The 25,896-nt window shown below is 36.1% G+C and overlaps 2 protein-coding genes across 2 annotated transcripts in view; one reads left to right on the top strand and one right to left on the bottom strand.

Moving 5' to 3' along the window:
* Positions 1 to 24,017, bottom strand: part of LOC105261532 (uncharacterized) — a 92,886-nt gene extending 68,869 nt beyond the window's left edge. Inside the window, exon 1 of the mRNA XM_059124783.1 lies at positions 23,940 to 24,017. The gene's annotated coding sequence lies outside the window, so the exon portion shown is untranslated. The remainder of the gene's footprint in view (positions 1 to 23,939) is intronic.
* On the top strand, positions 22 to 24,213 carry LOC101888115 (Activin types 1 and 2 receptor protein). Its single transcript, XM_005179111.4, has 3 exons — positions 22 to 589; positions 23,346 to 23,519; positions 23,912 to 24,213. The coding sequence occupies exons 1-3, from the start codon at positions 535 to 537 to the stop codon at positions 24,124 to 24,126; spliced, it is 444 nt and encodes a 147-aa protein (XP_005179168.1). The 5' UTR covers positions 22 to 534; the 3' UTR covers positions 24,127 to 24,213.
* The last annotated feature ends 1,683 nt before the right edge of the window (positions 24,214 to 25,896 follow it).

Raw genomic sequence — 25,896 nt, 5'->3', positions numbered from 1 at the left:
CCGAATTGGAATTGGGAAAATTTTCGTTTGTAATTTCACTTTGTCATCTGAACATCTAACATCGCGTGTCAGTCTCGGTGCTCGAAATTTGAATTCCAAAAACCGTTTGAAATTGAAGAACGCACACACACACAACCGCACAAAAACCCCTTGCGTTTTTATTAGGTTTTCAAAAAAAAAAAAAAAAGAAAGAACGGACGGATTTGAAATTAAATTGATAATCAGCCGCGAAACCGAACGATAAATAAATCAAACATTCACACACACTCGCCGAAAATTTTTCCATTTGAATTTTTGCCAATTGAAAGTGTCACTGGGAATAACAATAGAAACAATTTAATGATATTAATGGAAATCGCAATTGTCGGATAGCAAGAAAAAAACAAGTTTAACAAAGTACCTTATTTGAAAAAAAAAAAAGAAATATTAAAAAAAAAATATCTTTAAATAAAAAATACGATTTGAAAATCCAAGGAATCCTACAGCTCTCGCCCGCTTGTACACCAAAAAAAAGGAGTCATAACCATTACCAAAATGCAGTCTCTCATCATTGCCAGTGTCATGGTGCTAATGTTAGCCGTACAACAAGGTAAGGCCAATCCAAAAAAAGGAAAAATATTAAAATTCAAATCCGGTTGCCTTCACTGCCCCCAACTCGCCAGTCAAAGGTCATAGGGTAACAAACAAAAAGGCTTGTCTTACTTGGCGATGTTACATAATAAAAACGCTTATGAAATTTTTCTACGCTCTCTATCTCCACCACCCCCTAACTACTACTCCTACCAACCAAGGGACCAAGGAATACACACACGTACTCTCAGAAAACAATAAAAGTCCTTCCTTTCCTTTCCTCTTTTTCCATAAAAAAGACAATATTCCCAAAAAGAAACCATTTTCATCAAATACCAATCTCAAAGAGGCACCCAATGCAAAAATTCCTTAAACAGAAGTCACATAATCCTGCCACCCCACCTTCGACCGCCCGCCAATCACAAAGGAAATCCCTAAATGTAATCCTCTTTGCCCTGATAAGCAGTTGCTGGAAAACGTTTTTGACTGTCACAAGCTAAGCTATGAAAGCGTAAGGCAGCAACAAAAAACTTCTCCAACTGTTCTTGGGTACACATTTTGCTCGCCTTACAGGATTATCACCGCCAACCAGCACCACCGCCACATCACTGCTATGGTTGTTGTTGTCGTTGTTGCTGCTATTTTTGTTTTTGCAAAGAAATATTTTTGGTCCTCTCTCTCTCTCTGTAACTTCTTGCTCTCAGCAGCAGCAGCTTTCTTTTTTTATTGTTACAACAAATTCCTATCATTTCCGTTATTTTTTGCGACTTATTTATACATAGGCACGTTTTTTCGTGTACATACACACACATATGTGCGTAAAAACAGTGATGTCAAGTGGGGAAGACAGGAAAAACGCCAAAACAAAAAAGCGCTAAAATTATAAGAATTTCAGAATAAAGGTGTGAATACGTAGAACGCATTTTTTGACTGGTTTAAGTCATCGGCTGACTTCTACGCAGAGGAACAATGGAGTTTTAGGTTGACATAGTTCGATATTGGTCCTACGCTCGTTTGTTCTTTGACGAAGAAGCCAGCCGATGGCTTAAGCCAGTCATGTATTCTTACCTTAAGTTAATTAAGTTAAGACGTATGCTTTTAGAATTCGTCTCGATAGTGACCATCTCCATTTCGGCAACAGCTCTCCCATATTTTTTAGTAAAAACAGATTTTGTTTTTTTTTTTTTTTTTTTTTTGTTATATTTTGTTTTGTTTCAATACCAGTATTGTTTATCGACCGTTAAATCCAAAAATCTTCACGTGGCGCCCAAATAGAATTATAAGTTATGTAGATCATAACGCTCAAAATTATTTTGAGACTTGAGTTCATAAATATTCTGTGCACAGAAGACGTTCTACAGATAAAAGAAAAACATACTATGCTCCGACACAGCAGCTAGAACCCATTACGAACTACAAATACCTATTTTTGGACAAATCCGTGGAAAAATGTGGCAAAAATCATCAAAATTCAGAATTTCCGGAGGTACCATTATTTGGGGGCTATACGAAAACGTTGACCTATACATACAATGTTTCGCTACCGAAGCTAGAACCCATTATGACCTTCAAATACCAATTTTTACACAAATCCGTGAAAAAAAGTGTCGAAAATCATCAAAACACCGGATATCAGGAGGTATCGTTATATGGACCGATATATCTCATTTTCAATACCAACCATTCTGGACATTATACAAAATTCTTCTGCCAAATTTTAAAGGTCTGCGTCAAATAATGTGGGCTTTATCGAGATTTCAACAGACAGACAGACGGGCATCGTTAAATCGACTTAGAATTATACGCTGATAATAACGAATATATATACTTTATGGGGTCTACAACGAATACTTGGGAATGTTACAAACGGAATGACCAAAGTTAATATACCCTCCATTTCAAGGTGGGGGTATAACAATTTAAAAAGTATGAGTCGGGTTTGCCGACAGATGTATACCCTCAGCCAATTTCAACACATTTTAACTCATGTTATGATTATTCAAATTGATGATCCTCTATGGAGTAGATTCCGAAGGAATGGGCCAATATTGTCCATTTCCTATTGGAACTAAACAAATATGATATAAATATTGCGACATGCCTGGCGCGGACTATATTGATTACTTCCTTCACTTTATATGAGATATGTGATAATTATTAGAAAATGCGCGTGAGAAAATCGAACATTTATATCAAATTTTATGCGAAAATTATAAATTTCATATTCATCTCAGGTTTCTGGTTGAGACAAATATTTAGATATAGCAATTTTTAAAGAATCGCAGTCTTGTTTCGCTATGTGAAATTTGAAGAGAGTTGGATGCTTATTTCTTTGCTTTCTTTGAGTGTTTTGTTTAGTCTTGACCCTATGACCCTACCCTACCATCTTTATAACAGTTTTTGAGTTGATAGAAATATTGAGATGTGCCAAGTATGAATTGAATCGAATGTTAATTTCGCATTTTATCGCTTCACTCCATCAAGTACCTCATCCACAAAGGGTCAAAATTTTGAATAAATATAAATCTTATAAAGATATAAAGAATAAAGATATGATATAAGAGTCCAATTTTCTACAAATTTCACACATCACAATATTTTTATTAACCCAAGGTATGAAGATGGAATATGTCGGTCGTCTCCCACGAAGGGTAAACATTTTGAAGCTCATAAAACGCGAAATTAACGTAACAACACAAAATCTTTTATAAATATGATTTTGAAAAAAGAAAGCGTAATAATCATCCATATCCATCCATCTTCTCAAATGGCCCACATACAAACATTTTTGCTAAGACAAGATCTGTTGTGAGGATGATATACATCTGCCAACCCCTTCTGGTACCTCACCCACAAAGGGTCACAACTTCCAATACTTATATCTTTCATAACTTTCGAAACAAGTAGGTGATTCTGTACAACTTGCTATTTCTAAAAATGTCTCTAAAATCGGAATTTATGATTTCGCATGAAATTGGATATAAATGTTCGTTTTCTTCAAATTTTGCACATACTTATATTTATACCGTACAACACTATGTGTTGGGGTTATTATAAGTTTGATTTGGCAAAAAATTATGTAGTATCTCGAAATATTGAGTCGATCTAGATATGTATGTACGTCCGTTCGTCTTTCAATGTTAATTTGAAATCGCGCTACAGGTCGCAATTATGGCCCGATCCTCACGAAATTTTCCATAGAGGTGGGGTTAAGGCCAGAATAGAAGCCTATTTTGGAGATGATCGCATAATATCTACGGGTTAAAATGGACCAAAAACTGAAAAATTTCCTGATTTTGCAGTTGCTCTGCAGGTCGCAATTATAGCATGGGGTTAGAGCTTAGGGCTGGGCAGAAACCTTCCAATGGTCATAGGGTAATATTTAGTGGGTGAAATAGACCATAACATTAGAGTTAAACAAAAGTCAAATTTTCCATTAAACTGCGAATATTTTTAATCCCGACGAAATCACAAATATACGAACAGGCCAATTCTGACCGTAACGGTAGATGCCGATAGTAAATATATTGGATAAATATACAATGTGTATGTACAAAAGAAAGGGATGTTAGCTAGAATGCTTATATCTCAAGAATGGCTGGACCGATTTTTACAAATTTTGTCAATACAGAATGCAGTCTTGGCATAAAAGACTAAAATCTAAAAAAGTCGCATAAAAAGATGCAAATAATGATGTTAATATAGATTATGTAGTATTTTGTGATATTTTTTTTATTTTTTCATATTTTTTATCGCATGCGATTTTTTCAATTTTTTTTAATACTGAAGTGTACATTTTGTAATATTTTTTCGCCTTACAACACAGGTTGGGGTTATTGTATACAGATCGTCTGATCCTCACGAAAATTTGCATATGGGTAAGGTAAGGATCAGAAGGGATAAGCTTATTGTATTTACAGATGTCCGCAGGGACAGGGAAAAAGTCTAGCATTTTGGATGACAATTGTATTATATTTAGCTGTAAAATAGACCACAACAACTAACAACACGACGGAGTGCGTAAATATTGGGCAACTGTACCTGATCAAAAAGCTAAGGGTTATATCTGGGCAGTGCTCTATGACATATTTTCAAAAGCGAAATCTTCCAAAATGGATTTGGACATGAGGGGGCTTCTAACATATTGTAGTGTTGTAGGGTATCACATGATCGGCCCTGCACGACAATAGCCTTTGCTTACTTGTTTTATATGTATTATATGAATTAGTATGAACATGGAATACTTCGGTCCGCTATATTTGTTACCTCACGCATATTTCCACATTTTCCAGAAATTTGCACATATCTCATATAAAGTATAGGAAGTAGTCGATATAGTTCAAATCTGGCACGTGTTAATATTTATATCCATATATATATATCTGTTGGTAAAATCGATTGATTTCGATGAGGCACGTTATTTCGACGAGGCACGTTTTGTATGAAATGACACATAACCTCTCTAGCCATATGGCCATAATTGAAAATTAAAATAAAAAAAAACTAAATTAAAAATTAATTAAAAATTAAATCTTATTGGCAGAAAATAGAGAAATCTAAAACAATTTTACCAAATATAATACAAAATGTTTTTCCTAAATCTTCGGAAAAAAGACACCCTCTTGCCTTTCTCGCTGTTGCAAAAAAAAAAAAAAACAAACCTTTCTCCAAAAATTGTGTGTATATAAAAATTGGATATATAATACAACTTATTTACATACATATATCTCTGTGTATACATAAACAACACGCGATGTTATTTCATCTGCGTTGATGTTGTTGTTGTTGCTGTTGCTTTTTTCATAACCAAATTCCTTCACATATCTACTCTCGGTTATTTTCTCCCTTCTTGCCATCCTCAACAGTCTTTCAGCCACATTGTTTGCCAAGTTTCTTTTTTGTTCAGCATCTTGGGTTTCGGATTTTCCTTGTCATTTTCTTTGACATAGGGACATGTGTACATACATATGTTTTTATACATATAGGTACAGATAGCCCTCTTTGTGGCCTGAGTTGGTCCCAAGGAAGTATGTGTGTGCATGTACACTTCGTTCCAACCATTTGTTTACAGTTGTCACACGAATACACACATCCATATGTTTCCTTGTAGATTAAACTCCTGTAACCAAAGGCAAATTTTATGACAGTTTTAAGTTTGTATTTAAATTTCGAAGTTGAAATTGCAGAGTTTTAAAAAAGGTACGGAGCTGAATTTCCAAATTTTTTGAAAAATTTGGGCTACGATTCCTTAGAATATGTGCATTTCAGGTACAATGTATCTTACTGATAACCAGGGTTTTTTGGTCCCTGTTCCAAATTATGGTTAAAAACACCCTTCCGCTCTTCGTAACGAGTCAAAATATTCTAAAAAATATTTGCCATGAAACTCCTATGAGAAGACCTTCTGGTCTTCTAGTAGAAGATCTTATACTCCTGTAGGAGAAGACCTTCGGATATTCCACGAGAAGACCTTCGGATATTCCTCGAGAAGACCTTTGGATCTTCCACGAGAAGACTTTCTGGTCTTCTATGAGAAGACGTTCGGGTCCTCTATGAGAAGACCTTCGGGTCCTCCATGAGAAGACCTTCGGGTCCTCTATGAGAAGACCTCCGGGTCTTCTATGAGAAGACCTTTGCGTCTTCTGGGAGAAGACCTTCTAGTCCTCTAGGAGAAGACTTTCTGGTTTTCAAGGAGAAGAATTCAGGTTTCCTAAGAGAAGAGATTTTGGTTTTTTGTGGGAAGAAATTTAGGTCATCTACGAAAAGACCTTCAGGTCTGGTATGAAAAGACGTTCGGGTCCTCTATGAGAAGACCTTCGAGTAATTTATGGGAAGACCTTCGGGTCTTCTATGAGAAGACCTCCGGGTCTTCCATGAGAAGATCTTCTGGTCTTCTATGAGAAGTACTTCTGGTCTTCTAACTTCTCGTCTTCTATGAGAAGACCTCGTGGTTTCTCATGAGAAGACCTTCTGGAGGTCTTCTACGAGAAGACCTTCAGGTGGTCCTTCATGAGAAGACATTCTAGTAATCTTCTAGAGAAGACCTTCTGCTGGTCTTCTATGAAAAGACCTTATGCTGGTCTTTTATGAAAATATCTTCTGGTGGTCCTTTATGAGAAGACCTTCAGGTGGTGCTCCATGAGAAGACCTTCTGCTGATCTTCTATGAGACTATCTTCTGGTGGTGTTCTATAAGCAAACTTTCTGGTGGTCCTCCGTGAGAAGACCTTTTGGAGGTCTTCTATGAGAAGGCCTTCTGGTGACCTTCTATGAGAAGACCTTCTGGTGGTCTTCTATGAGAAGACCTTATAGTTTTCTAGGAGAAGACCTTCTAGTCTTCTAGGAGAAAACCTTCTCGTCCTCTATGAGAAGATGTTCTCGTCTTCTATGAGAAGACCTTCGGGTCTTCTATGGGAAGTCCTTCGGGTCTTTTATGAGAAGACCTTCGGGCATTCTATGAGATTCTATGAGAAGACCTTCCTTCTTCCATAAAAAGTCCTTCGGGTCTTCTATGAGAAGAAATTCGAGTCTTCTATTTTATTTGAAGAACTTTTTCTCTTTTCTAGGAGACCTTATGCTCTTCTATGAGAACAACGTCTGCCCTTCTATAAGAAGACCTTCTGCTCTTCTATGAAATAAATTCTGCTCTTCTATGAGAAAACCTTCTGCTCTTTTATGAGAAGGCCATCTGCTCTTCTATGAGAAGACTTTCTGCTCTTCTATGAGAAAACCTTCTACTCTTCAAGGAGAACATTTTTTTCCTTCAAGGATTAGACTTTTTGCTCTTCAATGTGAAGACCCTATGTGCTTCTATGAGAAGACTTTATGGCCTTTTATGATGAGACATTCCGGTCTTCTAATAGAAGATTTTCCGCAGTTCTAAAAAAAGTCCTTTGGGTCTTTTATAAAAAAACCTTCTTGTCTTCTGACAGAAGACCTTCTCGACGTCTAGGAAAATACATTCTTCACTTCTTCTTGGTCTTCCGCGAAAAGAATTTCTCGTCTTTTATGGAAAAAATGTTTTAATTTTCTTACATGTATTTTTTCTGATCACTCGTTAATCATTAACCTTCCCCAAACTCACACACACTCGCACGAAAAATCTCCCACTGTGCCAGCCACACTGATTTATGCCCAACAATTTACATAGATTTGGAAAATTTTAAAGTGTGATTTTTTGCACTAACCATTAAATGATTATGAATGATGTAGTTGTTTTTTTTCGGCTGAGGGGGTTGGTCGGTTGAGGAGGTTTGTTATTACCTCTCTCATCGCTGGATGTTTCACTGGTGTCTGTTTACACGCCCCATCCATGCGTCGTCTACATAGCATCAACTCGCTTAAAGTAATTCTCTTTACACTAATTTAATCCAATGCCAAATCAGCGGCAGAACGTTGATGTGGACCGACGACGATGATGATGATGGCGGTGGCGGTGGCGGTGGTTTTGGCGGTGATGACGTTGGTGACGACAATACAATTATCAAACAAACAATGCACTCACAAATTTTCCAAGATGCCCTCACTGGCACACAAACAAACACACGGACACTTGTCAGAACGAGATCACTAAGTGACCGTCTTTGCGGCTCAAATTGAAATATCACATCGAAATTGATAATGTGCGATTTTATTATAATCCAAGTGCGAGATAATGTTGCAACTAATTTCGGATTTTTAGTTTTCGAAATTAGAAGAAGATCTGTTCGCAAAAAATATCAGATGGGTTTCTCAAAAAAGGCCATAGAAGACGAGTAGGTCTTCTCACAGAAGACCAGAAGGTCTTCTCATAGAAGACCAGAAGGTCTTCTCATAGAAGGGCAGAAGGTTTACTCATGGAAGACCAGAAGGGGTCTTCTCATTGAAGAACAGAAGGTCTTTTCATTGAAAACCAGGAGGTCTTCTCATAGAAGACCAGATGGTCTGCTAATAGAAGACCAGATGATCTGCTAATAGAAGACCAAAAGGTCTTCTTATAGAGGGCCAGAAATGGTCTTCTCATAGAAGACCAGAAGGGTCTCCTCATAGAGACCAGAAGGGTCTCCTCATAGAGACCAGAAGGGTTCTTCTCATAAAAGAGCAGAAGGTCTTCTCATAGAAGAGCAGAAGGTCTGCTCATAGAAGAGCAGAAGGTCTTCTCATAGAAGAGCAGAAGGTCTGCTCATAGAAGAGCAGAATGTCCTCTCATAGAAGACCAGAAGGTCTTCTCATAGAAGACCAGAAGGTCTTCTCATAGAAGACCAGAAGGTCTTCCCATAGAAGACCAGAAGGTCTTCCCATAGAAGACCAGAAGGGGTCTTCCATTGAAGGCCAGAAGGTCTTTTCATAGAAGAACAGATGGTCTGCTAATAGAAGATTAGAAGAGGGTATTCTCATAGAAGACCAGAAGAGGGTCTTCTCATGGAAGCTCAAAATAGGGTCTTCTCATAGAAGACCAGAAGAGGGTCTTATCATAGAAGACCGGAAAAGGTCTTCTCATAGAAGGCCGGCAAAAGGTCTTCTTCATAGAAGTCCCGAAAGTTTTCTATCTACCAAAAAAAGTTCTTCCGATTTATCCCCCACTGTGCACTTTTATGATTCTGACATTTGTCGTTAGAATTTTAAAAATTAGCTGATGTTTATCTTTCAGAATTGTTGGTTAACTTTGAGCTTTCATTGTGAAAACTTAATAATTCATTGTAAGGCGAAACAAAATTGCGCCGATTTTTTTGTTTATTCATGCATTTGTTTATTATTTCAATGCGATTCTGAGTGTGTATCTGCCTAAGCTCAAGCAATCTGACGTTTGAAAGAAAAAACAAATAAATTAAACCGGGAGATCACAAAAATAAGACAATGTGTATTGTTGGCTATTAATGAGATTCTACACAAACACACAAACCCAATGAAGCTTCTGTTTATTAGAGGGGGTCTCGAGGATATATTTTTGGGAAAATTTTTAAAAATTTTGAGAAATAAAAAACCAACCAATGCTATTCGGCAAATGAATGATAATTAATTGTAGAGACTGAAAGTCGCTCTGATGATTATATTTGGTCTCAACAAGTCCATTGTGTCAGAGGGCACAACTTCGAACTTTACTTGGGCGTCAGATCCGTAATATGTCACACCCATTTTATGGGACATACATTTATAACCTTCTATGAAAACTACGTTTATGGGAAATACCTTTTAGTACCCGTCTCAAAAAATCAGTTTTTGAGACCAAAATTTAAAACCTTTTAAAAATGATATATTCTCTCACAATACGTCTATGTTGATATCCAAAATCGTTGCAGCGGATTAAAGGCGAATTGTGATATTTAAAAATGTCGACAACTTTTATGATAATTGAGCCTTTTTTTCGAAATCCTCCTTTTTTGAAATGCTGTCTTTCAAACGTATGTACAGATGTATGTATCTCTACACATATCTCCTTCAATCTTTAGTGCAGCTCTTATTATTCTGTGGTCTGTCGAATAAATTTCAAAATAGCCACACTTTTGCATGTGAATGACATTGACTTGACTTATCGTCGTTTGCCGGAATTGCCTGAGAATTTCAATCAAAATTGATTTGTTTGTGGTTATCATTTCATTTCAGTTGTTTGCATAATTCTTCTTTGCGAAATCTTATCAGAAAGTGTGGCAATAAAATCATTGGATGCCGAGCGGAATATGCATTGCTGCCATAGACGTTATCACTTTTCGGAAGTGTGATTAAGACCGGATTTATTATAAATTGTTCTTCAGTAATTTGATGCGGACTAAAAGAGATCGACCAGAAAGTCTCCTCATAGAAAATCAGAAGATATTTTCATAGAAGACCAGAAGGTCCTTCCATAAGAGACCACAATTTCCTCTAATAGAACAAAAGAAGATCTTTTCATAAAAGGCCCGAAGATTTTCCTTAAAGGTCCCTAAAAAGACCAGAAAGATTTAAAATAGAAGAACGGAAGGTCTTCTCACAGAGGAGCCAAATGTTTCTGCTCACAGAAGACCCGAAAGTCTCTTCTCACAGAAGTGCCGAAGGGTCTACTCATATAAGACCAGAAGGTCTTCTCATAGATGGCCAGAAGGTCTTCTCAAAGATGACCAGAAGGTCTTCTTATAGAAGAGCGGAAGGTCTTCTCATAGAAGAGCGGAAGATCCTCTTATAGAAGAGCTGAAGGTCTTCTTATAGAAGAGCGAAAGGTCTTCTCATAGAAGAGCGAAAGGTCTTCTCATAGAAGAGCGAAAGGTCTTCTCATAGAAGAGCGAAAGGTCTTCTCATAGAAGAGCGAAAGGTCTTCTCATAGAAGAGCGAAAGGTCTTCTCATAGAAGAGCGAAAGGTCTTCTCATAGAAGAGCGAAAGGTCTTCTCATAGAAGAGCGAAAGGTCTTCTCATAGAAGAGCGAAAGGTCTTCTCATAGAAGAGCGAAAGGTCCTCTCATAGAAGAGCGAAAGGTCTTCTCATAGAAGAGCGAAAGGTTTTCTTATCGAAGATCAGAAGGTATCTTCTCATCGAAAAGTAGAAGGTCTTCTCATAGAAGACCAGAAGGTGTTCTTGCATAAGCCCAGAAGGTCTTCTCGTATAAGGCCAAAATTACTTCTCATAGCTCAGAAGTTCCTCTCATAGAAGACCAGAAGGTCCTCTCATAGAAAACCAGAAGGTCCTCTCATAGAAGACCAGAAGGTTCTCTCATAGAAGATCAGAAGGTCCTCTCATAGAAGAGCAAAAAGTCCACTCATAGAAGACCAGAAGGTCCTCTCATAGAAGGACTCATAGAAGACAATATGGTCGTCTCCTAGAAGACCAAAAGGTGCTCTTAAACAAGACCAGAAGATCTTCTCATAGAAGGCCAGAAGATCCTGATACAGGAAGCCGGAAGGTTAGAAGTTGCTCTCATAGAAGACAAGAAGGTCTTCTAATCGAATGGTCTGCAGTTTTTCTAATTGAAGGCCAAAGGGCCTTGACTCAGATTTTCTTAGAGAACCACAAAGTCTTCTCCCACAAGACCATATCGTCTTATCTCAGAGGACCACACAGTTTTCTCTAAAAAGACCCCTTGTAGTAAAAAACCTAACAGCAATTATATTGCTCTTCCTCTCCCTCTCTCTTTATGTCCGAAAGATTTTGTAGAGGTTAAAGTGCGTTTAAAATTGTTAATATCACATGTTCGAAAGTTGTTGGTCTTATATCTGCTAAAATGTATTAAAGAAGACCTTCTATATATTCTCTTATCCTAAATTTTAATTTCCATCACCCCTCTAAAAATCTTTGAAAATATAATTACATCTTATCGTTGCGAGAAGCATAATCTGAGATGCTATGTTTGTCATAAATTACATTTGCCCTCAAATTTCAAACATACCTCCGGTATGGAACACTCTGCCATGCCAAAAATGAACTTTGACATGACCCAAAATCTGGGCTTCCGTTAAATTGTTCCCAAGGAGCAGGCTGTGTGTGGTTGCAAAAGGAGATTTTTATTAAATAAACTAAAATGGGTAGGAGGAGAGGTAGCGGTTGTGGGCCTGAGTATGTGTGGCTTGGTGGGTGTTGCTATGAACCCACAACCACGTGTGTGGTTGTGTGTGTGTGTTGCCATTTATGTTGCAAATGCTATTCTCTCTCTCATTTACATGGAAATAGACTTTAGGTTCCATGTAGAACATTTTAAGAAATAGCCCATTTACATGAATCGCAGAAGGGATAGAAGTTAGCAACAACAGTAACAACAACCACATGACATAATTTGAAATATAAGTGTTGTTGTGTTTCATCGTCTTTTCAACGTGAATTTCTTAAAGCGAAGATGTTTAATAAATAGCAGCCAATAATGGAGAAAAGAAGAAGAAGAAGATGGAAGTCGTAAAACTTTTTAGCTTTTAGCGGGGTATAATGGACAATTTGCTATCCATTACTTCTCTGTCCGGTTTCATCCGTAGGGTAATTTCTTGTTTCGATTTGTTTTAAAACATTTATTTACAAAAAAAAAAAAAAGTGTCATCAGTCTGTTTAGCCGACAGATGTATACCCTCAGCCAATGTTCTATTATTTAAATATACTTCGGCTTCTGTTGTGATTATTCGAATTGCTGCCTCTATAGAGTAGGATCCAAAGGAATGCGCCAGTATTGTCATGTTCGATACGAACCTTAATAAATATAATATAAAAATTGCGACTCGCCAGGTTTGTACTACAGAGGGTGAGATGAAAAAACTGCAACTAACTTCGGACTGCTGTCATTTCTAAGCCACTCGTCGAAAGATGTTAAAATTATTCCAGTGACAGCTTATTGTTTAGAATTTCGAAAAGTAAAAAAATTGAGAATTTTCGAAAAGTAAAGAAGCGACTTGATCGAAACCCTTGTCGCAGTGGCCGAAAAATGGCTCGTGAGCTGAACATATCGCAATATTCCATTCGGCAAATATTGAAAAATGAGCTCGGGGTAAAGCCATTGAAATTCAAAAAAGCAACAGAAAGAAAATAGACACAAACAAGTAAAACAACATTAAGTTCGGCCGGGCCAAACTTTTAATACCCTCCACCTTAGGGTAAAGGAAACATTAGAGCCCATTATGACTCCACATATTTTTAGACATATTCATGGGAAAATGTGCCAAAAAAAATCATCAAAATTCCGAATATCGGGAAATACGGCTATATGAGGCTATACAAAAACGTCTTCGCCAAAAGAGCTAGAACCCATTAAGACCAACAAATACTAATTTCTAGAAAAATCCGCGAAGAAATGTGGCAGAAGAAATGTGTGAAATGTGAAATCGGCAGGTACCGTCATATGGGGCTATACCAAATCGTGGACCTATACATGCAATGTTTCGCCAAAGAAGCTAGAACCCATTATGACCTACAAATGCCAATTTTCAGAAAAATCCGTGAAATATGTGGCAAAAACCAACAAAATACCGAATATCGGGAGGTACCGTTATATGGGGACTATACCAAAACGTGGACCTATAATTACAATGACTCGCCACACGAACTGGGACCCATTATGATCTACAACTACCAATTTTCAGAGAAATTCGTGAAAAATTTTGTCAAAAATCATCAAAATACCGAATATTGGGAGGTACCGCTATATGGGGGCTATATAAATTTTGGCGCTCTACGTCAAATAATGTGAGCTGTATCGTGATTTCAACAGACAGACGGCCAGATAGACAGACAGACAGACAGACAGACGGACATTGTTAAATCGACTTAGAATTTTATGCTGACTATGAATATATATACTTGAAGGATGTTTCAAACGGAACAAAGTTAATATACCCTCCTTTCCAAGGGGGAGGATATAAAAAGCTAGAGTTGCTTCGCTTGGCCGAAAGTGGTGAACTGCCGAATTTGGTTTTCTCCGATGCGAAAACATTCGTTGTCCAGCAGTTTGTAAACAAACAAAGTGATCGTATTTACTTCCCAAAGAGGTCAGCTGAATATCTACACCTTTGGTTGGCCAGTAGAACTCGCTCTCCGCTCGTATTAATCGAACGTGGCATCAGAATAAATGCCGAATATCATCGCGAAAATATTCTGGAGGGTGTATTAAAGCCTTGGGCGCGCAAACATTTTGGCCGCAGACCTTGGACATTCCAACAGGACTCAGCTAGTTTTAAAAAATTGCTGACTTGTTTCACAAGTTATGACGGATAAAAGTATTGAAAATTGTGCCCCTTTGAGAGTGAGGTACCAGAAAGGGTTCGCAGATTCAAAACGGATTTTGTTTTAGGAAAAATGTTTGTATGTGTGAAACTTGAAAAAAATTTGGATGCTTATTTCGCTTTCTTTGAGCGTTTTGTTTTTCACAATATTGAACCCTATGTGGGGCAGGTATCAAAAGAAATGGTCTGATCTCTACCTGTTTTATAACAGATCGTGTGTTTATGGAAATATTGAGATGCCCCAAGTCTGAATGGAATCGAGTATTAATTTCGCATTTTATGAGCTTCGTAGATATTCAAAAATTTGAGTCTTTGTGGTGTGGGTACCAGAAGGAGTGAACCGATATATTCCATTTTTACACCATACCTTGGGTTAATACAAATATTGTTATGTATGTAATTTGAAGACAATGGGACTCACATTTTATAAGAGTTATAATTATTCAAAATGTTAACCCTTTGTGGAGAGAGGGACTCGATGGAAGGGACCGATATTGTCAATTTTCGCACCTGACCTAGCACTAATGCAAATATTAGGAATATTGGATTATCCTTTCTCTTTTTGTGCAGTAAAACATTTTTTTTGAAAATTTCGACCTTATGTAGGAGAGGTACCAGAAGGAATAGTCCGATCTCTACCATCTTTTTTACAGATCTTGTGTTAATAGAAATTTTGAGATGTGCCAAGTCTGAATGAAATCTGGTGTCAGGTATTCAAAAATTTCGACCCTTTGTTGGGGAGGTACCAGATGGAGGGAGCCGATATATTCCATCTTTACACCAGACTTTCGGTTAATAAAAATATTGAAATGTGTGACAATTGAAGACAATCGGACTCTTAAATCAAATTTTATAAGAGTTGTAACTATTCAAAATCCCTTTGTGGAGTAGGCACTCGATGGAGTGGTCCGATATTATCCATTTTTGCACCTGACGTAGCACTGATAGAAATATTAGGATTTGCAAAGTCGCAGCAAAATCGGATTATTGTTTCTCTTTCTGTGCAAATTTTTTTTTGAAAATTTCGACCTTTTGTGGGGGAGGTACCAGAAGGAACGGACCAATATATTCCATCATAACACCAGACCTTAGGTTAATATAAATATTTGGATGTGTGAAATTTCAAGACAATCGGAAGTTTACATCACATTTTATAACAGTTGTAGTTATTCAAAGTTTTGACACTTTGTGGGGGAGGTACTTGATGGAGTGGACCGATATTTTTCATTTTCGCACCAGACCTAGCAATGATGCAAATATTAGGATTTGCAAAGTTGGAGCAAAATCGGATAATCCTATCTCTTTCTGTGTAGTTATTGTCTTTTTTTTTTTTTTTTTTTTTGAAAATTTTGACCTTTTTTGGTCCAAGTAATGGAAAAATATTACCCATTTCCGAACACGATCTAAGTTTCACAATAGTGTTACGATGTGCCATGTTTATATCAAATCGGATACTCCCTTCAAAAGTTATTGCCAGACAAACAGCGGACGGAAGAACATCGCTATATCGACTCCAAATGTCCTGAAATGGATTTAGTCCAAAGAAACATTGGATCTAAAGTCGTTATTTCGATGAGGCTCGTTTTGGCCGTATCAAATGGCTGAGAGTATACAAATGTATCAATACTGCACATTTCTTCATATTGCATTGCCCATAACATGGTCCATAATGGTCCCTACACCTGACTTGAATCCCAAATTGGTCCTCTTCGATTTGTTTTTAGTTAAAAACATATTTTTTTATAAATTAATAAATTAAAATTGTTAATAATATTTTTTATCTCCTGAACAATAAATTTTAGCCAAACAAGATATAAACTTTTAGCATTTCTTCCTATACCAAGACATGGTGTAACCCAGAAAAAAGCAAACACTTCCTTTTCTTTAAGTATTTTGTTCATCTGTATTTGTATGTGTGTGTGGGTTTATTTTGTTTATTGTCCTTATTCGTCTATTGTATAGAAAGAAGTGTTCTGGAAAACATCCCATTTTTGGGTTACTCTTTCCTTTTTATGTGTAAATTTCTTGAAAAACAATGGAGATGATGTTTTCTTTCGTTTCAGTGGGACAAAGGATGAGTAAGTCGTCCATTAGTGGTTACTCTTTTCTGTTGGCTTTTAAAAATGTTCCAAATGGCCAAAAACTTATACGTCTTCGATGTTAGCTTCGAAAAACATCTAAGATAATCTGAAACCATGAGCTATAATTAAATACGCTTGGTTTAGAGGAAAATAAGGTTAATATGTTCTCCATTACCATAAGTGAAATTTATTTCAGGACATTTGGAGTCGATCTATCCACGCCTGGCCGATTTGGTGCAAAACTAGAAAAATCGTAATATTTCTGTCGAACATAAATCGACTTCTGCTGGTACCTCTTAAGTAAAAAAAAATCTCATTTACTATGCAGAGAGTAGGCGATATCATTGAAATTAAGCACATCATAATTTTCAATTCGGGAACGAAAGTCTACATTATCGGTCCACTCCTTCTTATATAACACGAAATATATCCTTCTATACTTTATGGTCCAGAATCTTAAAATAAAAATGGTATTTTTAAAAAAAGTACAAAAAAACGGTACTTAAAAGTACTTTAACTTTTTATACCCTCCACCATACCTCCATACCTCCGCCATGAGTTTGACATTCCATTTGTAACACTTTGATATAAACATTTTAGACTCCTTTAGTAATAAATTCTAAAGATTCCATGCCGATTTAACCATGTCTGTGGAAATCACTCCAGCGTCCGAACGGAATGAGGTTGTTGAGATGTATTTTAGGTTCGTAGAATAATAGATCCAAGTTTTGGTTTTGTCCCCATGTAACTCTTCCCCCCCGATATTCGGTATTTTGTTGATTTATGTCACATTTTCACAGGAACTGTATCAAATTTAGTATCTGGAGTTCATTATGAATACTACCTCCCCTGACACTGAAAATTGCTTATACAGATGCAAGTCCTTGTATAACCGCCATATAACTATAACTGTATATTGGATCAAAATGATTCATGTTTACAGGTGGAATCTTGAAATTTCGCACCATTGGTTAAGGTATTGTTTTCGGAGATCTGTATCAAAAAGGTAATAAAAAGTACAGTATATTAACTAGAACTTTTAAATTTTGTTTGAGGGGTTTTATTGCTATATTCGAAAATTCATACTTTAAGATGACGAAAAGTAACCCTTAAGTACTTTTCAGGGTAAAATATTATTCGAAATAATGTAGGTCTTCTTTCAATTTCTTCTATAAGGCAGCGAAAAGTACAAAGAAGTTCAGCATTGTCAAGGAGCGACTGGTAAGAACTGTTTTTCAAAATCTTGAACCCTATGTAGGGGAGGTACCAGTAGGAATGGTTCAATCTCTACCATCTCTATAACAGATCTTGTGTTGATGGAAATACTGAGATGTACAAAGTCTGAATGGAATCGGATGTTATTTTTGCGTTTTATGAGCTTCAAGGATATTAAAAACTATGAACCTTTGTGTGTGAAGTACTAAATGGGGCTGGACCGATATATCCCATCTTCACAGCCGATTTTGGATTAGTAGAAATAATGGGATGTGTGAAATATAAAGAAATCCGAATGCTTATTTCAGATTTTATGATCGTTTTGGTTATTCACAACTTTGAACTTTTGTAGGGGAGGTACCAGAAGGAACGGTCCGATCTATACCATCTTTATAACAGATCTTGTGTTGATGGAAATATTGAGATGTGCCAAGACTGAATGGAATCGGATGTTAATTTCGTGTTTCATGAGTTTCATGAATATTCAAAATTATGACCCTTTTGTGGGGGAGGTACCAGAAGAAGTCAACCGATATATTCCATCTTCACACCAGACCTTAGTTTAAGAAAAATATAGTGATGTGTGTAATTTGAAGAGAAACCTACTCCTACCCTTTGATGTACTCGATAGAGTTTACCGATAGTGTCCATTTTCGCACCTGACCTAGCATTGATGCAAATATTAGGATTCGCAAAGTTTGAGCAAAATCGGATTACCGTATATCATTCTATGAAGAAAAATATTTTTTGAAAATGTTGACCTTTTGTGTGGGAGGTACCAGAAGGAGTGGGCCAATATTGTCCATCTCCGAACTCGAAATAAGTTTGTTGATAATATTACGATGTACCAAGTTTGGACCATATCGGATACCCCCTTCGAGAGTCATCGTGCGCTCCAGCCAGACAGACGGGGGCACCGACTTTCGCTAGATGGACTCCAAATGTCCTGAAACGGATTTGGTACAAAGAGGTACCGTTATTTCTATGAGGCGCGTTTGGCCGTATAAAATATATAACGCTGAGGGTATAAAAACAAAGTTACTTCTGATATGCACAATAAATGGGCCCATTAACATTGCCATATTTGCTAATTATTTCTCGACAATTATTCACGATTGGAGGATGATCTCTCGAGAAAAATGCTTTTCGTGAGAATATCGTTCTGCGCAGAATAATTGGTTGTATAGTATTTTCACCTACGTTGGATTATAGTGAAGATGGCCTATGTCGAATAACGCCATGTGGTACCTCCCTCACAATAGGTTAGCATTTGAAAAAGTATTTGAATGTTTTTAAAAATATAAGATTTTTATCCATTGGATGTCAACATCTTCTGCTATCATAAAAAATCATAACCTTGAAGGAGTTTCTAATGCAATTCATACATGTATTATTGTCACACTTCGCTGGAGACTAAAATGCACAATATTTATTCCATACTTCCGCATCTACTCCAAAAAAGTTAAATATTTTGAAAAATAATTTAAAATAGTGTCCATTTTTCTCCAAACTTTTATTTTATTTAATTTTATATCGTTTTCCTAAAGAGCTCTTTAAACACCACATTCTTTCTATTAAATTCCGGACATCTCTGCTAAAGCATTTCTTTACAAAAAGGATAATTGTCAAGCATGCACAATAATTGTGTTGCCGCTAATTGTCACATTCAGTTTCTAAGTTATTTCCGGTTGGTTACACTTGGTCTATGCATTAAAAATGAACACAACAACAAATACGAGTGTAGAATTAGGGATGGCAATATGGAAAACATTCATTATAAATTAAAAAAAAAATAATAATAATAAAAATTCTAAATCCTTAAGGCATATTATTTGAGTTTCGCTATTCTCAGAAGGCTATGAAAATTCCCTTTAAATTGTATTGACAAGAAATTATTGGCCATCCCTAAAAGCAGTGCTGTGAAATTTTCTATCTCTCTCTCCCTCTCTCTCTCTCTATTCAGTAGTTGAATGGATAGACAATTCGCAGCAGGCAATTTAACACCCCAACACCCCCTCAATTGCAATGCCTGCCTAATCACGTCAAGTACTTTCCGTCTTTTTGTCCTGCGGTTTATTAAGAGCATATCATCGTGAATTTATGAATGTCTTCAACGGGTCTTTGAGCGCGGCAGGGTTAGGCTCCTCCATTGGTGTCTGTCTGTCTGTCTAGCTGCCTGGCTGGCTGGATGAATGACTGACTGCCTACCCGCCTGTCTGTGTGGGTGGGTGCCTGAATGTATGGACAAAATAAAAATCTCATTCAAAGAATTCAAGTGTTATTTCTTCCCCCCATGTCTGAAGTGGATGCAAATTGTGTTATTTAAGTACAATAACAAGAGCAGTAACAACAACAACACTTTGAACTATGGCAAAAAGAAATGAGATCGCAAAAAAAGAAAAGAAAATCTGTTTATACTTGAAATCAGATTTAAGGCAATGATGGAAATTATTTATAATTTCAATTTAATATGCCAATTAAAGGGAGAAGGAGGATAAGGATAAAGGATTTTAGTATAGAATATTTAAGATGACTTCTATTTAGACAATTCTTGTAGAGAATCTGGAATTAGAATTGAAATTTTCTACAGGCCAGACAGTGAAATTTTAGAAAAATTTGCATGAAATTCAATAAATTTGTAGAAAATAAAAACCAAAAATTCAACGAGTTTCTCCAAGGTCCATATTAAGTATACAAGTTTCTTTTGTTCGGAGACTCACTATGAAATTTGATCCAGAATAATTCTTACTTTGACACTTTCCCCTAAAATTGAAGTTTTAAGGGAGATTTTGACTTAGAATGGAAAGGGGTTAAAATAGCAGTAAAAAATGTAAATACATAATTTACACTTGTAATACACACATTTCAAATGTAATTTTCTTGGAAACCATTAAACCTAGAGATATGATTTGTATTGGAATTTGTAGTGAAATTTTATGGAGAATATTTCTTCTTTTGACACTTTCTGTCTAAAACGAAGGTTTATACTGTATCAACTCGAAAAAGACCGAGGAAAATTTTATCAAAAAAATTAGGAAATTTTTTCGTGTTATATTCGCAACCTTTGTGTAGAGATTTTCTTGATTTATATTGAAAATCGAGATTTCTTTTATTTGGTGACTTATAGTGAAATTTGATGAATAATAATTTTGTCTCTGACGTCTTCTTTCTAAAATAAGTTTTTATGGGATAATTTAGCATAAACTCACATAAAGTAAGGTTTTTATCCTAAAATGCGTTTTAATATATATGAACTCCTGGCATTTAGGAAAGATTTAGACTTTTAACGCCTTCTAGCACCAATAATAAAATGTTATTACAAATAATTTTGTAGAATATTTTGACTTGCTACGTTCTCGTTTAAAGTGAGATTTTAACCATATTTTCAAAAAGGGACCAGAAAGACCACTTTGTTAACTCGCTTGGGGATTATCTTGTTCGGCACTAATAATCCTCGTATTGCTATGTGTAATATTGCCGAAGAAACTATATAGCTAAAATGTAAGGATTCCAAAAATGTTAATCCGAAATTAAAAAAAAGAAAAGAAAGTCCTAAAGTCGGGCCGACTTTATGATACCCTACACCACTTTGCTAATTTAGTATAGCTCCACATAACAATTAAAAGTTTTTATGGGAGAATTCAATCATACACGCTATGATTATAATTATAATTTAAAGTTCAAAGGACTAAATATGCCGAAGCATTTGTATCTTTTAAATTCGGATTTTTATTGCCCATTTGGTGCACAATTAATTTGAAATCGGATAAAGATATATATGGGAGCTATATCCAAAGCGGAACCGATCTCTATAAAATTTGACAAGCTGAGCTGTATTTGATATATTTCCCTGAATATCTTTGTTAAGGAGTGCATATTACGGCTGTGGGTAACAAATATAACAAATCGGATGAACAGTATATATGGGAGCTATAGCTATATCTCACCAAATTTGACATACTTGCTTCTAGACTCAATTCGGTCGTAAGTGCCAAATTTCATCCCATTTGGACAAATATTAGACGTTTGGTGCACAATAAAAGGTAAATCGGACAAAGTTATATATGGGGGCCTTGTGCCAAACAAATGACTTGTGCAAAATTTCATCTTAATTGGATAATAAATGCGAGCTGCATTTTGTTCAAAAGAATTTATGTACAGACGGACGGACTGACATGCATAAATCAACTCAGAAAGTGATTCTATGGAGATCCTCAAAAGTAACTATGGGTCTATCTCGTTCCCTTTTGCCTGTTACAAACAAATGCACAAAGACATAATACCCTTACCCTTACTATGTGGTGTAGGGTATAAAAAAAATATATATGGAAATGGGGTAAAATTTAACCCCTTTATTCTTAACCCCGATACACGTAACAAATCTCGAAGCGTGTATCCGATTTAGTCCAAATTTGGTTCACCGTAATATTATTAACAAACTTAGAACGAATTCGAAGATGGGCAATATCGGTCCACTCCTTCTGGTACCTCACCCCACAAAATTTCAAATTTTTCACAGAAAAAAAAAATTACTGCACAGACAGAGAAAGGATAATACGATTTTGCTCCAACTTTTCAAATCCTAATATTTGCATCAATGCTAGGTTAGGTGCGAAAATGGACAATATCGGTCTACTGCACCAAGTACCTCCCCCACAAAGGGTCAACATTTTGAATAATTATAACTCTTATAAAATGTGGTGTAAGAGTCCACATCACACTATTTTTATTAACCCAAGATCTGGTGTGAAGGTGAAATATATCAGTCTACTCCTTTTGGTACCTCCCCCACAAAGGATTAAAATTTTGAAGCTAATAAAACTCGAAATTAACATCCGATTCCATTCAGACTTGCCACATCTCAGTATTTCCATCAACACAAGACCTATTATAAAGATGGTAGAGATCGTACCATTCTTTCTAGTACCTCCCCCACAAAGGGTCAAAGTTTTGAATAACTAAAACTTAATAAAATCCAAAATAAGCATCCGGTTGTCTTCATATTTTACATATCCCATTATTTCTACTAACACAAAATCTGCTGTGAAGATGGGATATATCGGTCTAATCATACCCCAAAAGCTCATTAAAGGCCAAATTAACATCCGATTCCATTCAGACTTGACACATCTCAATATTTCCGTCAACACAATATCTGTTTTAAAAATAGTGGATATCGGAACATTCAACATTTAAACTCAACATTTTGAATATCCATGAAGCTCATAAAACGCGAAATTAACATCCGGTTCTCTTCATATTTCACATATTCCATTATTTCTACTAACACATGATCTGCTGTGAATATGGGATATTTCGGTCCACTCTTTCTAGTACCACCCCCACAAAGGGTCAAAATTTTGAATATTCATGAAGCTCATAAAACGCGAAATTAACATCCGATTCCATTCAGACTTGGTACATCTCAATATTTCCATCCACACAAGATCTGCTATAAAAATTGTAGATCGGACCATTTCTTTTGGTACCTTACCCACATAGGGTTCAAGATTTTGAAAAACAAGAAGCTCAAAGAAAGGCCTTCTCCCTCGGAAACTACTCCATAGACGGTCAACAATTTAAATAATCACACCAGAAGTCAAAATGTATTTAAATAAAATTTCCCCCAATTTTCCTCGATGACACACTAGCCCCTCAATAACCTTCGAATAGCCTCTCCATACAAATATCTACAAAACATCCTTAATAGATTGCCCAAGAGGGCAACCTGTTGATGACGTTTTCTATTCGCTGCACCTCTCTCTTTCGCTCGCTCTCTCTGGTCGATAAGAAGTCTAACTTTTTTCCATGTTTTCTTTTTCTGTGTTTTTTTTAGGTTCAGCAATTAAGTGCTATGTTTGCAACAGCCACAAAGATGCCAATTGTGCATTGGACATACCACCAGATAATCTACTCAAGGACTGTGAAGAGGTCTATTCAACAAGAGGACGTGGCATTTCGACATATTGTCGTAAAATATCGCAAATTATTGAATTCTCTGTAAATAACTGTAAGTATGAGAATAAGAAAAAAACGCAGCAAAATAAGAAAAAGAAGGAGCTTAGTGTCTTCTCATCGAAGAAGAGCTCCAGTTCTTCTTTCATAGAAGAGCTTAAGGTCTTCTTTCATAGAAGAGCTTAAGGTCTTCTTTCATAGAAGAGCTTAAGGTCTTCTTTCATAGAAGAGCTTATGGTCTTCTTTCATAGAAGAGCTTATGGTCTTCTTTCATAGAAGAGCTCAAGGTCTTCTTCACAGAAGGCCTTTATGTCTTCTTTATAGAAGGCCTTTAGGTCTTCTTCATAGGAGGCCTTTAGGCCTTCTTCATAGAAGAGCTTAGGGTCTCCTTCAAATTTTCCCTCACTTCCTTGCTTTAATTTTTTTCTCCTTCTCTCTCAATTGCAGTACCCCCCGATAGCCGTGTCATTCGTACCTGTGGTTTCCAAAATCAAACCAGCTACAACAGCTGTTATACCCGTGCCGGTTTCGGCGGACGCCAGGTTGTTTGCTCCTGCACTGAAGATAACTGCAACACAGCTGCTGGTCTCGGCGTGTCTTCTCTGGCCATGGCCACATCGCTGTTCTTCGCCTTGGCTTTTTTGCTGAAAAGATTTGTTTAATTCCGTTTTGATTTTTAATTTTATTTTAGACAAGAAAAAATCACAAAATTTGCAGTTCATTGAACGTTAAATAGATTTTTATTTTTATTTTCGAATTGTTTTATATTTATTTTTTGTTATTATTAACGTCACATTGTTGTTGTATTAAGTTTCTTTGTTAAATATTTAATTCACCAAAAGAAGTTTTATTAGAAGAAAACGAAAAAAAAGAGGAAAATTAAGAAAAAAACTGAAACACCGCCTAATTTTAATGTAATATTTCAAAACGAAAAAACGAAGAAGAAAAACAATTTCAAATTAGAATTGGATTGAATTTTTAGAAAGCCTACCACATTTATTTGGATTTTTTAATATTAAGGTGAGTAGTTATTGGAATTTTTTGAAATAAAATATAATTTCTTATTTCGTTTGTTTTTTCATTTCAGAATAATGGATAATTTGAAAGTAAAATGTTGTTCAGCCATCCCGCCACGTAAACCATGAAATATAAAGGATTTGCATTGGATTTTTTTCTGAAGATTTTTAACATAATTAAACATAGTAAGGTCTTGTCCCAGAAGACCACAACATCATATTCCAGAAGATTCATGAAATAACTTATGGTCTTCTCTCGGAAAGTTATTAAATATTCCCATAAAATATCCTAATGTAGTCTCAGAGAAGATTTAAGGATTTTCTCCCTCAAGACATAAAATACTACTCTTCAAAATGAAAAGTAATAAAGAATCTCTCCTACAGGACACAGAGCCCTGCTCTTTAAAATGACCCTAAAGGCTTCCTCACTAAGAACTAGAAGTATTACTAATACATGCTCATGGTCCTCTTATTGAAGACCAAAAATCTTCTGAAAACCGCAAAATATTTTTCCAGAAGACTCCTAATACCCATTCAACTTCGAGGACTTCTAATATAAACTTGATGGTCCACCCATGGTCCTCTTGTTGGAGACCAAAAATCTTCTGAAGACCTCAAAAATGTTTTTCCAGAAGACTCCTAATACCCATTCAATATTCCCATAAAAAACTGCTCTTAAAAATGAAAAATTCTAAAGGGTTTCTCCTATAGGACACAGGGCAATGCTCTTTACTATGACCCTAAAGGTTTCCTCCCTAAGAACTAGAAATATTTCTAATACTATTTCGTGGTCTTCTAATATAAACATGATGGACCATCCATTGAAGTCTTCGGCAGACAAAATGTTAAGTTCATTTATTGGAAATCGAAACTCTTCTGAAGACCTAAAATCTTTTTCAAGAGGCCTCTAAATACCCACTCAATAATAGATCCTAAGGTAATCTCTATGGAGATTCTTTAAAGTACTGCTCTCCAAAATTACCTTAAGGTTACCATCCTAGAGACTTAGAAAGGTTTCCTACAGAATTTGAAGTCTTCTAATAAAGACTCAATGGTCCCCTCATTGAAGGCTTCGACAGTGGAAATGCTAAGTCATCGTATTGGAACTCAAAAGTATTCTCAAAGAAGATTTTAAGGTGTATTTATAGCTCTCTCTTCCAATAGGAAACGTTTGACAAAATAGGATATTGATACGATATCCTCCAAAAATTTTTGAGATTAACCTATTTCGCGATTTCAAATTTCTATGTGCCTAAATATCTTAATAAATGATACCTATCCGCACAGGACTTAGGACTTTGGGAGTCTTAGGGGCATTTGGATTTTTTGGAATTTGATCTTTCTGGTGGAAGACTTATTCAATAAACCACAAAAGGCTCCCCCTATTCTATACAGAAATGTTAGATGTTCTCAAAT

Source organism: Musca domestica, unplaced genomic scaffold (assembly GCF_030504385.1).
Source record: "Musca domestica strain aabys unplaced genomic scaffold, Musca_domestica.polishedcontigs.V.1.1 3, whole genome shotgun sequence".
NCBI classification, from domain to species: domain Eukaryota; kingdom Metazoa; phylum Arthropoda; class Insecta; order Diptera; family Muscidae; genus Musca; species Musca domestica.
This window is presented reverse-complemented; position numbering and strand designations above follow the sequence as displayed.